At 49.3% G+C, this 17,595-nt stretch overlaps 2 protein-coding genes across 4 annotated transcripts in view; one reads left to right on the top strand and one right to left on the bottom strand.

Annotated features, from left to right (window-relative positions):
- The window catches only part of ttc3 (tetratricopeptide repeat domain 3), a 75,143-nt gene extending 74,093 nt beyond the window's left edge, over nt 1-1,050 (bottom strand). For 2 of the 3 annotated variants that reach the window (XM_079803841.1, XM_079803842.1), the window contains exon 1: nt 945-1,008. Coding sequence is in view for 1 of the 3 variants with exons in the window: in XM_079803840.1 (XP_079659966.1) it covers nt 945-1,024 (80 nt within the window). In the remaining 2 variants the exon portion in view is untranslated. Of the gene's footprint in view, nt 1-944 lie in introns of all 3 variants that reach the window. The other variant, XM_079803840.1, reaches the window with a different exon arrangement.
- pigp (phosphatidylinositol glycan anchor biosynthesis, class P) lies at nt 452-5,733 on the top strand. The gene is made up of 4 exons (XM_079803846.1): nt 452-1,460; nt 1,561-1,633; nt 1,701-1,819; nt 5,154-5,733. Exons 1-4 carry the CDS (start codon nt 1,379-1,381, stop codon nt 5,270-5,272), a joined length of 393 nt encoding a protein of 130 aa, XP_079659972.1. The 5' UTR covers nt 452-1,378; the 3' UTR covers nt 5,273-5,733.
- Nucleotides 5,734-17,595: the final 11,862 nt, after the last annotated feature.

Genomic DNA, 17,595 nt, shown 5'->3' with positions numbered 1-17,595 from the left:
ACATGAGTCATCTTCGTTACACATTATTGCGTTTATCTTCTGCTTATTGTCCCTTATTTTGATTATTTATTGTTTATTTTGCCCCTCGAGAGGGATGGACATCATAAGAATATCAAAGTATTTAAAGTAAAGATGACAATAAAGGTGGAGAATGCGCCTCACCTGAGCCACACCTGTGAACTCACAACAGGTCAGAGATCAAACACCTCAGAGAGTCGCAAACCACACACACACACACACACTCACACACACACTCACACACACTCGAGAAACACCTCAGAGACTCACAAACCCCTCTCTCTCTCACACTCACACACACACTCACACACACACACACACTCGAGAAACACCTCAGAGACTCACAAACCTCTCTCTCTCTCTCTCTCTCTCTCTCTCTCTCTCTCACACACACACACACACACACGAGAAGCACCTCAGTCACAAACCCCTCACACACACACACTCGAGAAACACCTCAGAGACTCACAAACCCCTCTCTCTCTCTCTCTCACACACACACACACACACACACACACACACACACACACACACACACACACACACACACACGAGAAACACCTCAGAGAGTCGCAAACCCCTCACACACACTCGATTAATGCCGTTTATTCCGCGATGTCTGGTGGACTCAGAGTGACGAACATCACAGGGAGAAAGGCGCCAAAACACGACGCGTCATCAGAACAATCTCACCGAGTATTAATTTAATAAAGTATAACTGAGTGTTTTTTCCAACACGTTTGAAGATTAATCTGATTCTGAAGCGGAGGAACTTTATCAGGAAGTTAGACGCGATGTGTCTTCGCCGCGGGACTTTATAGGCGTTTATCTGAGGTAATATCAAAACCGTCGCCGTGGCGTAAACACCTCAGGCCTGATCGACCGGCACAGCATCAGAAATATGAATAATAGTGTTTATTACCGACCTTTTTGTGGAACAGCGACGCTTGAAGAGGTGCTGAGTGTTTCCTGGTGTCGACCGTTGGAACTCACGCGAGAGGAACATGCGGGAATAACGCGTCGCGCCCTCTAGTGTTCGCCGGGGGAATGACGCGTCGCGCCCTCTAGTGTTCGCCGGGGGAATGACGCGTCGCGCCCTCTAGTGTTCGCCGGGGGAATGACGCGGCGCGCCCTCTAGTGTTCTGTTCTAGATTCACTGCATTAGAAATGTTAGAGTTGAAAACATTAGAATGGCATTGCAGAGACTGGACTCCAGTCCGCACGGGGGCAGTAGAGCGCGGCGCGCCTGCGCAGAGACACGACACATCCCATCAGAGACAGAACCCGTTCACGGATCATTAATAATCATCGGATCCTTCATCGACGCGTTGACCGTGATCGCGCAGCGGAAGAGCCGGTGATGGTGGAGAACTCTCCCTCTCCTCTCCCGGAGAGAGCCATCTACGGCTTCGTGCTGTTCCTGGGCTCTCAGTTCGGCTTCTGTACGTCTCAACATCTATACTTTACATCAACATCTATACTTTACACTTCGAGAGAGAGAGAGAGAGATATTATATTCTTTATCTCGTGTTTCTCCCTCAGGGCTGTATGTCGTGTGGGCGTTTGTCCCTGATGAGTGGCTTTATTCCGCTGGACTGACCTACTGGCCTCAGAAGTGAGTAAATCTCCGACTTTGTGTTTAAATCTGACCTCATGTGAGACTAATGACCCTAACTCTTCAGATACTGGGCTCTGGCGGCTCCCATCCACCTGCTGGTCACTCTGACCTCCTGCTTTCTGCTTCTGTTCGGGGTCAACATGATGAACACGGCTCCACTCACATCAGTGGACAACATCACAGGTGACCTCACGCTTACATCATCACAGGTGACCTCACGCTCACATCATCACAGGTGACCTCACGCTTACATCATCACAGGTGACCTCACGCTTACATCATCACAGGTGACCTCACGCTTACATCATCACAGGTGACCTCACGCTCACATCATCACAGGTGACCTCACGCTTACATCATCACAGGTGACCTCACGCTCACATCATCACAGGTGACCTCACGCTCACATCATCACAGGTGACCTCACGCTCACATCATCACAGGTGACCTCACGCTCACATCATCACAGGTGACCTCACGCTTACATCATCACAGGTGACCTCACGCTCACATCATCACAGGTGACCTCACGCTCACATCATCACAGGTGACCTCACGCTCACATCATCACAGGTGACCTCACGCTCACATCATCACAGGTGACCTCACGCTTACATCATCACAGGTGACCTCACGCTCACATCATCACAGGTGACCTCACGCTCACATCATCACAGGTGACCTCACGCTCACATCATCACAGGTGACCTCACGCTTACATCATCACAGGTGACCTCACGCTCACATCATCACAGTTGACCTCACGCTTACATCATCACAGGTGACCTCACGCTCACATCATCACAGGTGACCTCACGCTTACATCATCACAGGTGACCTCACGCTCACATCATCACAGGTGACCTCACGCTCACATCATCACAGGTGACCTCACGCTCACATCATCACAGGTGACCTCACGCTCACATCATCACAGGTGACCTCACGCTTACATCATCACAGGTGACCTCACGCTCACATCATCACAGGTGACCTCACGCTCACATCATCACAGGTGACCTCACGCTCACATCATCACAGGTGACCTCACGCTTACATCATCACAGGTGACCTCACGCTCACATCATCACAGGTGACCTCACGCTTACATCATCACAGGTGACCTCACGCTCACATCATCACAGGTGACCTCACGCTCACATCATCACAGGTGACCTCACGCTTACATCATCACAGGTGACCTCACGCTTACATCATCACAGGTGACCTCACGCTTACATCATCACAGGTGACCTCACGCTCACATCATCACAGGTGACCTCACGCTTACATCATCACAGGTGACCTCACACTCACATCATCACAGGTGACCTCACGCTCACATCATCACAGGTGACCTCACGCTCACATCATCACAGGTGACCTCACGCTCACATCATCACAGGTGACCTCACGCTCACATCATAACAGGTGACCTCACGCTTACATCATCACAGGTGACCTCACGCTCACATCATCACAGGTGACCTCACGCTCACATCATCACAGGTGACCTCACGCTCACATCATCACAGGTGACCTCACGCTCACATCATCACAGGTGACCTCACGCTCACATCATCACAGGTGACCTCACGCTTACATCATCACAGGTGACCTCACGCTTACATCATCACAGGTGACCTCACGCTCACATCATCACAGGTGACCTCACGCTCACATCATCACAGGTGACCTCACGCTTACATCATCACAGGTGACCTCACGCTCACATCATCACAGGTGACCTCACGCTCACATCATCACAGGTGACCTCACACTCACATCATCACAGGTGACCTCACGCTCACATCATCACAGGTGACCTCACGCTCACATCATCACAGGTGACCTCACGCTCACATCATCACAGGTGACCTCACGCTCACATCATCACAGGTGACCTCACGCTTACATCATCACAGGTGACCTCACGCTCACATCATCACAGGTGACCTCACGCTCACATCATCACAGGTGACCTCACGCTCACATCATCACAGGTGACCTCACGCTCACATCATCACAGGTGACCTCACGCTCACATCATCACAGTTGACCTCACGCTTACATCATCACAGGTGACCTCACGCTCACATCATCACAGGTGACCTCACGCTCACATCATCACAGATGACCTCACGCTCACATCATCACAGGTGACCTCACGCTTACATCATCACAGGTGACCTCACGCTCACATCATCACAGGTGACCTCACGCTTACATCATCACAGGTGACCTCACGCTTACATCATCACAGGTGACCTCACGCTTACATCATCACAGGTGACCTCACGCTCACATCATCACAGGTGACCTCACGCTCACATCATCACAGGTGACCTCACGCTTACATCATCACAGGTGACCTCACGCTCACATCATCACAGGTGACCTCACGCTTACATCATCACAGGTGACCTCACGCTTACATCATCACAGGTGACCTCACACTCACATCATCACAGGTGATCTCACGCTTACATCATCACAGGTGACCTCACGCTCACATCATCACAGGTGACCTCACGCTTACATCATCACAGGTGACCTCACGCTTACATCATCACAGGTGACCTCACGCTCACATCATCACAGGTGACCTCACGCTCACATCATCACAGGTGACCTCACGCTCACATCATCACAGGTGACCTCACGCTCACATCATCACAGGTGACCTCACACTCACATCATCACAGGTGACCTCACGCTCACATCATCACAGGTGACCTCACGCTTACATCATCACAGGTGACCTCACGCTCACATCATCACAGTTGAGTGTGTGTGTGTCGGGTTGGTGTTGAGTGTGTGTCGGGTCGGTGTTGAGTGTGTGTGTGTGTGTCGGGTCGGTGTTGAGTGTGTGTGTGTGTCGGGTCGGTGTTGAGTGTGTGTCTGTCGGGTCGGTGTTGAGTGTGTGTGTGTCGGGTCGGTGTTGAGTGTGTGTGTGTTGGGTCGGTGTTGTGTGTGTGTGTGTGTGTGTGTGTGTGTCGGGTCGGTGTTGAGTGTGTTGATGAATTCTGAGCTCTAGTGACCGATGTCTCTGCTGAGGAATGAACTGACCTGTGTTGAGTGTGTGTGTGTGTGTGTGTAATGAACTGACCTGTGCTGGTGTGTGTGTGTGTAATGAACTGACCTGTGCTGGTGTGTGTGTGTGTGTAATGAACTGACCTGTGCTGGTGTGTGTGTGTGTAATGAACTGACCTGTGCTGGTGTGTGTGTGTGTGTGTAATGAACTGACCTGTGCTGGTGTGTGTGTGTGTAATGAACTGACCTGTGCTGGTGTGTGTGTGTGTGTAATGAACTGACCTGTGCTGTTGTGTGTGTGTGTGTGTAACGAACAGATTTGTGCTGTTGTGTGTGTGTAATGAACTGACCTGTGCTGGTGTGTGTGTGTGTGCGTGTGTGTAATGAACAGATTTGTGCTGTTGTGTGTGTGTAATGAACTGACCTGTGCTGTGTGTGTGTAATGAACTGACCTGTGCTGTTGTGTGTGTGTGTGTGTGTGTAGATGGCTATGCCAGGGGTCAGCGTGTGGATGAGGATGAAGAAGGAGTGATTCCCAGACTCAGAGACGTTTCCATCAGTGAGATCAGCCGAGTGTTTTACCTGGATCAGCCGGAGCAGTGAGTGAGGCGTTTGCTCAGGGGTTAGAGGTCAGATCCATCAGCCACGGCGTGACAGGCCTGAGGTTTGACCTTCAGATGACCCTGAGCGGGCCGTTCTGACCTCTGCTGACCCCTGACGGACTCGTGGACATGAAGCATTTGAATAAAGCTAAAATAACCCCATCCATAAAACACCAGTTCCTCAAAGATACAGTGATGAGGTCAGACCGTGACCTCTGACCTCAGACTAGAAGTGAAACGGTCATCAATCCGTCTGCAGCTGATGACCCTCATGAGTCAACACACCGGTGAACCTGTGACCCCTGACCCCGTGACCCCACCGCCTGCAGAAAAACCCACTGTGGGTTTCCTTCAAGTTTATTTCATTACAATATTATGGAAGCACAGAATTATTGAAAACAAACTCAAGTTTTTGAAGTTTATACGGTTATAATTATTAATAAATGGACACATGTAGAGCAATGATGATGTTTATTCCAGCAGCAAAAACACGGATCGTCTCAGAGTTTCCCCGTAACAAACATAATGAGCACACACACACACACACACACACACACACACACGGGTGACCACCATCAAACAAATCAAATGTGGGACAATTATTAAGTTTATGTGGGACATGTTACCGACACTAAAACATAACCTGAAACTGTTATACAATGTCTATCTAACTTAATAAAAACATATGTATTCTGCCTTTCAGATGATAAAAATACTTAGTTCTTTAGTCGCTTCCAGAAAACACCATTACATCAATGTAACATTGTACATGTCATTTAAATTCAACATCACTGAGCCCAAAGGCAGCAGATCTGACCAAGTCCAATAATGAATAAAAAAATATAAAGCAACATGAAATTAGTTCATTGCCAGTCTTCTATATTATATATTAAGAATATAACCAATTTACCGAATTATCCATTCGTTTTCTACATGGAACGAATCAACGCTCCACATTTTGATTGACCGCCGTCACAACCGATAGTGGCCGTGTTTACTCCTTTCTTTTCAACCATTGGATAGGATTTAAAAACGGCTGTTGTTGTATTTGTGAAAGGAGGGATGTTACGTCTGACGAAGCGCTGTTAAATATGTCTAGGTGAAAAACGATGCGGCAAAAAGAATAAATTAAATGCTTTCTTAAAAAGGCAAAAGAACGCATGCATGTTTTCTTAATATGATAATTAAAAACCAACAGATTGATGAAAATGCGGGACATTTTCTCAATTTGCGACGTGCGGGACAAGGGGTGAAAATGCTTTGCGGTACAACGCAAAGCGGGACGGGTGGTCACCCTAACACACACACACACACACACACACTCTCACACACAATGTTCCTCGAGACAGTCCCGATGGGATGTTCCTCAGATCTGAGATGTGTGTGTGTCCCGTCTCCGGTGAGGATCAGTCCTGGGACACGCCGCCTCATTCCCGGTGTTTAACGGGCTCTCTCCCGCCGCTCCGGTGAGGATCAGGGTCTTTAATGGCCGTCCGCTCCACCATTCTCTTCCTCCTCTTCCTCATCCTCCTCTTCATCGTTGTAGAAGTGCAGTGTGGCCTGAGTGGGGAAACTGGCCAAAACCGTCCGGCCCGGGTGAGACAGAAACTCCTGCATGCGGGATCTGGGCAGAAACAGCCTGAGGAGGAAGAGGAGGATGAGGAGGAAGAGGAGGATGAGGAGGAGGAAGATGAGGAGGAGGAGGAAGAAGAGGAGATGGAGGAAGAAGAAGATGAGGAGGAAGAAGAAGATGAGGAGGAAGAGGAGGAGGAGCGGCCCGTCAGAAACACAAGAGACACTCAAACACTGAGAGATTATAAACATCAGATGAAGATGATGAAGATGAAGAGCTGCAGACCTCACTGGATGATGGAACACAGCGTCAGACGCCACAACCCGCCTGCAGCCTGCAGAGCACATCTACACACACACACACACACACACACACACACTCATACACATCAATACACACTCATCTGAACACACACACACATCAATACACACTCATCTGAACATACACACACATCAATACACACTCATCTGAACACACACTCATACACATCAATACACTCATCTGAACACACATGCATATACACACACACACACTCTCTCTCTCACTCATCTCAACACACATTTACACACACTCATCTGAACACACACACTCTCTCTCACTCATCTCAACACACACACACACACACTCAATTCACTCACTCACACACACACACACACACACACACACTCATCTGAACACACACTCATCTGAACACACACTCATCTGAACACACACACAGGCCCGGCCCGTGGCATAGGCGGAATAGGCAAATGCTAGGGGCGCCATTCATCCATAGGGGGCGCCAAAATATATTACTGAAACTATTTTATTCATATTAATTTGAAATATTACCAAATAAAGCGCAAAAAAACGTAACTAAGTCCCCCGCCTCTTCCCGGTCCGCCTCATCAATCTCCTCCGCCGAGCTTCTTGAAGTGCGTCAGAAATATAACACGTGATCAGTTTAACGTTGAGAATGTGTTGTGTCGCGCCGCCTATCTAATGTAGACAGGATTGCTTTGATTTTTTAGGGTGCTTGGCCGCTCGCTCCAGGTGTAGACACAGTGAAAGTTTCCTGATCATTTATGACGGATGGCCGAATTGTAGGGTCATTAAAAACAGAAGCCCTCTGATGCAGGCAAGATCAAGGAAACACTGCAAAAATGCTCTTCTTATGTAGTATTTTTGTCTTGTTTCTAGTCTAAATATCTAAAAATTCTTAAACCAAGATGCATTTACTAGAGTAAAATAATATTTTTTCTTAAGTGAGTTTATGCTTAAAACAAGCTAAATTATCTGCCAATGGGGTGAGAAAAATAATCTGGTTTCAGATTGAAATCTTGTTTCTTGTTTCTGTCCCAAACAGAAATAAAATCATTTTTCTCACCCCATTTGGCAGATAATTGTGCTAGTTTTAAGATAAAACTCATTTCATTTAAAAAATTATCATTTCATTTCATGAAAAAATTATCTAATGTATTTTACTAGTAAATACATCTTGATTTAAGAATTTTTTGATGTTTGGACTGGACACAAGAAAAAATGACTAAATAAGAAGAGCATTTTTGGAAGTGTAAAGACAGAAGTAAAGTGATATAATGAATGAACAGTTTATTTAATTACATAGTAGTAAAATACTAATGTACGCTAATTAATTCCAGTTTTACCTTAAACTATATGCAAGCAGCTGTTCTGGGTTCTCCAGTGGCCACAGACAGTGTATTTTGTCCAAAAAAAATCATATCTGTTCTTTTAAACGCATGTAATATCACTTTTTTGATAGCCTAATGTTTTTACTCTTCAGTTTTAAGGGGACATATGGACATTTTAAAATGTATTTGCTGAAATTAGTAATGATATTTATATACAGGTTTATTTAAAATAGCAACATTTGATGTAAATTTCCATTAAATATCTACATTTCTCAGTTGAATTCATGGTGAAAACATGAATGTGCATATTAGTGGAAGTTTGCTGCCATCTACTGGAAAACAAACACTTTTGCTAGTTCTCAATAGTTTGTGCATGAATGCTAGATGCAATTACTTGTTATTTGTGTTTAGGCTGTAATGTGGCGTAGGTGCTATTTTTGTATATTTAACTATCATCAGCCTTTAAAAAAAAATAATAATAATAATAATATCGTGAACATGATGACGGGGTAGAATGGACTGGACATCACATAAACAACAGCAATAAAAATTAAAAAACATCAATGAATTAAAAAAATAAAACAGTACCAGTGTTTACGCAACTAAGACTGAAAACATGTAGTGCTAAACCTTGATACAAAGGGCACCGAGTAAAATCTTGCCTAGGGCAGCAAATTGGTCAGGGCCGGCCCTGCACACACACACACACACACACACTAATCTGAACACACACTCATCTGAACACACATGCATATACACAAACACACTCATCTCAACACACACACTCATCTCAACACACACACTCATCTCAACACACACACACACACTAATCTGAACACACACTCATCTGAACACACATGCATATACACAAACACACTGATCTGAACACACACACTCACTCATCTCAACACACACATTTACACACACACACTCATCTGAACACACACACACACACACACACACACACACACACACACACACACACACACACAGGGAACGCTCTCTGGCGTTATGAACCCGTTCCTCCAGTAACGCTCGGGTTTCTGATGTTCTAGTATGATGTTCTCCAAATGTCATACCGTTAATGAAACATGTCGGATCGTTCAAAGGAACGTTTGCAGAGCCAGTGGAACGAGTTCAGAACGCAAGGGAACGTTCGCTAAACTGAGCTGAGAAGTGAAATATAAATGTTACTTTGTTTAATTGTGTCTCTGTTGTTGATCGATCCCACGGTCTCCATATCACAGGACAACTACACACACACACACACACACACACACACACACACACACACACACACACACACACACACACACACACACACACACACACACACACAAGAGGAGAGTCATTCAGTCTGAACACTTTAAACATGAACATAGAGGAATGTGTGAACTCTTACCCGACCATCTGACCCGCGCGCAGCATCATTACACTCTGCCTGCGCGCTCCCGCGCACTGATGAAGGCGCGCGCCGAGAGGTGGGCGTGTCCTGCGCAGCTACATCATCATCGCAGTGTTCTGACTGTTTTAGTAGTTATCGGGAACCAAACATTATCTGGGAATATTTTAGTTTTTGACCTAAAAAAAAAAAAGCCCTGGCCGAAGAAAATACTATTATAGAACAAAATATACAGACAAGAAAACTTGGTGAACAGTGTGTCCTCACTGCAGAAACACACACACACACACACACACACACACACACACACATACACACACACACACACACACACACACACACACACACACACACACACACACACACACACACACAGTTAATGATGGTCAGCTGATAGTCACCACAGCAGCTCCAGATTCCGACACGACAGGTTTTCTGGACGCTCGGAGTCATTTATTAATAAACTCAATCGCACGTTTGACGCAAAGCAGATCACGAGCACGAGCCATTCCTGATGCATTTATAAACCAGCAACACAAGAAATACACAAACAGTTCAGCTCGTGTGTGTGTGTGTGTGTGTGTGTGTGTGTGTGTGTGTGTGTGTGTGTGTGTGTGTGTGTGTGTGTGTGTGTGTGTGTGTGTGTGTGTGTGTGTGTGTGTGTGTGTGTGTGTGTGTGTGTAATGATGTTCTTTCTCATTGGTCATCAAACAATCTCTTAGGTTCGCTGTTTGTCTGTAAATGAAAAGTTCATACGCTTGACAGTGATTGTCTGAATGTACACTTCTGCCGCACTAAATAATAACATCACTGGTTAAAGCTGTTCGACATGAATCCATTCTCCAAACCGTGCTTTTGTCTTGCCCTGAGTCATTATGGTACTCTTATAATAAGTGTTTATATTGGGACTATTTCAGAGCGGAACCGATGCGGAGGAGCAAAGTCCCTGCGTGACTCGCCATAGACACACACAGAGAGAAGTAGTTCCGGCTGTAATGTTCTTCCGCGAGACGCGTGCAGTTCCTGTTTATGAACCGCTAGAGCGCAAAACGTCTAACAATCATAAATGATGATTATGATTTTAGAGCTTCTGAAACATTTTGAGTTTAGAGGTGTGTGTAGAGACTGATATCACTGTGATCTCGATACACATCCGCAGAAAGAGTTAAAGAACCAACTCCATTCATTCTCACTCGATAACATAAGCCTTCGGTTAGTCACTCACAGAGAAAAAACTTAAGAAACAAAAGGAATATTTAAGATATGGTTTATTAATTAGCTTCTTGTGACACAGAGTAATATCTCAATCAACAAGAATCAGAGTCGCCTGTCGTATGCGCGCTAAATCTGTATAAACACGGTCTAATGTACCATAATATGGCTTGAGAAATAAGCTTTAGAGGAGGATCTGAAGACAGTAAATGTTCATATTCCTGATGTCATATTTCTGAGTGATGGAACAGAAATGATATGAGTGAGACGTGTTAGAATGGCTTCATATCAGCAGAGCTTTAAAGGGCACTTCATCAGACCACGAGCGCTGGCATGATCCGGCCTTCCCAAGATATTACTGGAGATATTACTGTAGATATTACTGTAGATAATTGTAGATATTAGTGTAGATATTACTGGAGATATTACTGTAGATAATTGTAGATATTACTGGAGATATTACTGTAGATATTACTGTAGATAATTGTAGATATTAGTGTAGATATTACTGGAGATATTACTGTAGATAATTGTAGATATTAGTGTAGATATTACTGTAGATTATTGTAGATATTACTGGAGATATTACTGTAGATATTACTGGAGATATTACTGTAGATATTACTGGAGATATTACTGGAGATTATTGTAGATATTACTGGAGATATTACTGGAGATTATTGTAGATATTACTGGAGATATTAATGGAGATATTACTGGAGATTATTGTAGATATTACTGGAGATATTACTGGAGATTATTGTAGATATTACTGGAGATATTACTGGAGATATTACTGTAGATTATTGTAGATATTACTGTAGATATTACTGGAAATATCACTGTAGATATTATTGTAGATTATTGTAGATATTACTGTAGATTATTGTAGATATTACTGTAGATATTACTGTAGATTATTGTAGATATTACAGTAGATTACAGTAGATTATTGTAGATATTACAGTAGATTACAGTAGATATTACTGTAGATATAACAATATATTACTGTAGATTATTGTAGATATTACTGTAGATTATTGTAGTTATTACTGTAGATATTACAGTAGATTACAGTAAATATTACTGTAGATATAACGAGATATTACTGGTGATTATTGTAGATATTACTGGAGATGTTGCTGGAGATGTTACTGGAGATTATTGTAGATAATATTACTGTAGATATTACTATAGATATAACAGTAGATATTACTGTAGATTATTGTAGATACTGGAGGACACTTTCTGACTGACGTTGTTCATCCAACCCATTGCTGCCACATCAGCTTCTGTATATCATATTTACGCAATTAAAAAGTCGAAAATATGACATATTAAATCATAATTACCATATAGACTTGGTCTGCATCACTGGGAACGGCCACAAGAAGGTCATACCCGTGTGTGCCGTGGGGAAAACAGTCCATTGGAATGAACACGCGTGTAGCGTGTCAGCTTTATCTCCACTCTCTGATCACGCCTGGCTTCTGCTGATCTCTAACCCATCTGAAGTCTAAACTGCCCAAAGCCTGAGCAACACGACTTAACATCTGCACTACATGATGATGTGTTACTGTAAAGATGAGAAATAAGAGAACAAAAACACTGATATAGTCATAAATGTGTCACGGGACTCAATATTACCCATCATAAGAGCTTCATAAATCAGGCTGTAGATGAGGACGGCTGCTGTTGTCAGTCATTGGAGATGTTGTGATGTCATCTCCAGCTGTAAATGCTGCTCTACATCACTGGTGCAGAGAACTGATGATGTCACTGATGTTAGGCTTTGACAGATCATCGGTTGACATTAAACTCTTTCATGTCTATATTCTAGCCCAACAAACGGACAAAGTTTTATGATCATTTTAAAAGGTTAAATGTTGTAATACATAGGCCCACATTAAATCCATTGCATCCAGGAACTCTGAATACAGTTTCCTCACAGCCTGAGGGATGGATGAGGCGGGTCATATCTGTGGGAGCTGCAGGTGTTCTGAGGAGATCATGAGCCTCTGGCCCCAGCGATGATCAGTCACTGAATCTGTGCGGACTATCCCACCCATGCGGCTCCACCCATACGGCTCCACCCATGCGACTCCACCCATACGACTCCACCCATACGGCTCCACCCATACGACTCCCATGCGGCTCCACCCATACGGCTCCACCCATACGACTCCCATACGGCTCCACCCATACGACTCCCATACGGCTCCACCCATACGACTCCCATACGGCTCCACCCATGCGGCTCCACCCATACGGCTCCACCCATACGGCTCCACCCATGCGGCTCCACCCATACGGCTCCACCCATACGGCTCCACCCATGCGGCTCCACCCATACGGCTCCACCCATGCGGCTCCACCCATACGGCTCCACCCATGCGGCTCCACCCATACGACTCCCATGCGGCTCCACCCATACGGCTCCACCCATACGACTCCCATACGGCTCCACCCATGCGGCTCCACCCATACGGCTCCACCCATACGGCTCCACCCATGCGGCTCCACCCATACGGCTCCACCCATACGGCTCCACCCATGCGGCTCCACCCATACGGCTCCACCCATGCGGCTCCACCCATACGGCTCCACCCATGCGGCTCCACCCATGCGGCTCCACCCATGCGGCTCCACCCATACGGCTCCACCCATACGGCTCTGTGTTTCTATAGATCTTACTCTGTGGAGCGGCAGAAGTGATTCTACACCGGCTGTACTGGGTTAACTCCATGTGTTTTCAGTGTCAGGGAATGGACTGTTTTCCCCACAATGACTCCCATGCCACACTACACCCCCAGCCATGCCCTAACCCAGCTACGACAACTCCGCCCCACGACACACCCCCAGCCATGACACGACTCTGCCTTCACGCTATGCCTCCAGCCACGCCCCAGCGATGACACGACTCTGCCTCACGCCACACCCCCAGCTATGACACGACTCCGCCCTCACGCCACACCCCCAGCTGTGACACGACTCCGCCCTCACGCCACACCCCCAGCTATGACACGACTCCGCCCTCACGCCACACCCCCAGCTGTGACACGACTCCGCCCTCACGCCACACCCCCAGCGATGACACGCCACGCCCCCAGCCATGCCCTAACCCAGCTGTGACACGACTCCGCCCTCACGCCACACCCCCAGCTGTGACACGACTCCGCCCTCACGCCACACCCCCAGCTATGACACGACTCCGCCCTCACGCCACACCCCCAGCTATGACACGACTCCGCCCTCACGCCACACCCCCAGCTATGACACGACTCCGCCCTCACGCCACACCCCCAGCTGTGACACGACTCCGCCCTCATGCCACACCCCCAGCTGTGACACGACTCCGCCCTCACGCCACACCCCCAGCTATGATACGACTCCGCCCTCACGCCACACCCCCAGCTATGACACGACTCCGCCCTCACGCCACACCCCAAGCTATGACATGACTCCGCCTCACGCCACACCCCCAGCTATGACATGACTCCGCCCTCATGCCACACACCCAGCTATGACACGACTCCGCCCTCACACCACACCCCCCAGCTATGACACGACTCCGCCCTCACGCCACGCCCCCAGCTATGACACGACTCCGCCCTCACGCCACGCCCCCAGCTATGACACGACTCCGCCTCACGCCACGCCCCCAGCTATGACATGACTCCGCCTCACGCCACACCCCCAGCTATGACACGACTCCGCCTCACGCCCCCAGCTATGACACGACTCCGCCTCACGCCACGCCCCCAGCTATGACATGACTCCGCCTCACGCCACGCCCCCAGCTATGACACGACTCCGCCTCACGCCACGCCCCCAGCTATGACACGACTCCGCCCTCACACCACACCCCCCAGCTATGACACGACTCCGCCCTCATGTCACGCCCCCAGCTATGACATGACTCCGCCCTCACGCCACGCCCCCAGCTATGACACGACTCCGCCTCACGCCACGCCCCCAGCTATGACATGACTCCGCCTCACGCCACACCCCCAGCTATGACACGACTCCGCCTCATGCCACGCCCCCAGCTATGACACGACTCCGCTTCACGCCACGCCCCCAGCTATGACATGACTCCGCCTCACGCCATGCCCCCAGCTATGACACGACTCCGCCTCACGCCACGCCCCCAGCTATGACACGACTCCGCCCTCACACCACACCCCCCAGCTATGACACGACTCCGCCCTCACGTCACGCCCCCAGCTATGACATGACTCCGCCCTCACGCCACGCCCCCAGCTATGACACGACTCCGCCTCACACCACGACCCCAGCTATGACACGACTCCGCCCTCACGCCACGACCCCAGCTATGACACGACTCCGCCCTCACACCACGACCCCAGCTATGACACGACTCCGCCTCACGCCACGACCCCAGCTATGACACGACTCCGCCCTCACACCACGACCCCAGCTATGACACGACTCCGCCCTCACACCACGACCCCAGCTATGACACGACTCCGCCTCACGCCACGACCCCAGCTATGACACGACTCCGTCTCACGCCACACCCCCAGCTATGACACGACTCCGCCCTCACGCCACGCCCCCAGCTATGACACGACTCCGCCTCACGCCACGCCCCCAGCTATGACATGACTCCGCCTCACGCCACGACCCCAGCTATGACACGACTCCGCCCTCACACCACGCCCCCAGCTATGACATGACTCCGCCTCACGCCACGACCCCAGCTATGACACGACTCCGCCCTCACACCACGACCCCAGCTATGACACGACTCCGTCTCACGCCACACCCCCAGCTATGACACGACTCCGCCCTCACGCCACGCCCCCAGCTATGACACGACTCCGCCTCACGCCACGCCCCCCCAGCTATGACACGACTCCGCCTCACGCCACGCCCCCAGCTATGACATGACTCCGCCTCACGCCACGACCCCAGCTATGACACGACTCCGTCTCACGCCACACCCCCAGCTATGACACGACTCCGCCTCACACCACAGCCCCAGCTATGACACGACTCCGCCCTCACGCCACACCCCCAGCTATGACACGACTCCGTCCTCACGCTACACCCCCAGCTATGACATGACCTCGCCCTCACGCCACACCCCCAGACTCCGCATCACGCCACGCCCCAGCTATGACACGACTCCGCCCTCACGCCACACCCCCAGCTATGACACGACTCCGCCCTCACGCCACGCCCCCAGCTATGACACGACTCCGTCCTCACGCTACACCCCCAGCCATGACACGACTCCGCCCTCACGCCACACCCCCAGCTATGACACGACTCCGCCCTCACGCCACGCCCCCAGCTATGACACGACTCCGCCCTCACGCCACACCCCCAGCTATGACACGACTCCGCCCTCACGCCACACCCCCAGCTATGACACGACACCGCCCTCACGCCACACCCCCAGCTATGACAAGACTCCGCCCTCACGCCACGCCCCCAGCTATGACACGACTCCGCCCTCACGCCACACCCCCAGCTATGAGAGGACTCCGCCCTCACGCCACACCCCCAGCTATGACACGACTCCGCCCTCACGCCACACCCCCAGCTATGACATGACTCCGCCCTCACGCCACACCCCCAGCTATGACACGACTCCGCCCTCACGCCACACCCCCAGCTATGACACGACTCCGCCCTCACGCCACACCCCCAGCTATGACACGACTCCGCCCTCACGCCACACCCCCAGCTATGACACGACTCCGCCCTCACACCACACCCCCAGCTATGACACGACTCCGCCCTCACGCCACACCCCCAGCTATGAGAGGACTCCGCCCTCACGCCACACCCCCAGCTATGACACGACTCCGCCCTCACGCCACACCCCCAGCTATGACACGACTCCGCCCTCACGCCACACCCCCAGCTATGACACGACTCCGCCCTCACGCCACACCCCCAGCTATGACACGACTCCGCCCTCACGCCACACCCCCAGCTATGACAGGACTCCGCCCTCACGCCACACCCCCAGCTATGATAGGACTCCGCCCTCACACCACAGCCCCAGCTATGACACGACTCCGCCCTCACGCCACACCCCCAGCTATGACACGACTCCGTCCTCACGCTACACCCCCAGCTATGACTTTTAATGTGATTAAGATGATTTACAAAAGCGTGATTTCCATCAGGAACGGGTTTGTGTGAGTTTATGGAGCACTGAACCGTTGCCATGGAGATATGGAGCGTTCTCACGGCGACTGCAGCCAAACACAGCCATCATTCCACCATAACCTGTGTCACATGATCATTCAGAAAATAAACATGCTCGTTTAATTCAGTTTACTGTTCAGGCTCTGCTCCCTAACCCTGAAGATCGCCTCAGACGCTGATCTGGAGTCAGTGTGTTAGTGAACTGGGCTCAGACACTGATCTGGAGTCAGTGTGTTAGTGAACTGGGCTCAGACGCTGATCTGGAGTCAGTGTGTTAGTGAACTGGGCTCAGACGCTGATCTGGAGTCAGTGTGTTAGTG

This window comes from Gobio gobio, assembly GCF_949357685.1.
Source record: "Gobio gobio genome assembly, chromosome: 22".
In the NCBI taxonomy this organism is placed as follows: Eukaryota; Metazoa; Chordata; class Actinopteri; order Cypriniformes; family Gobionidae; genus Gobio; species Gobio gobio.
The sequence above is the reverse complement of the archived record's forward strand: the minus strand, read 5'-3'. Positions and strand labels throughout refer to the sequence as shown.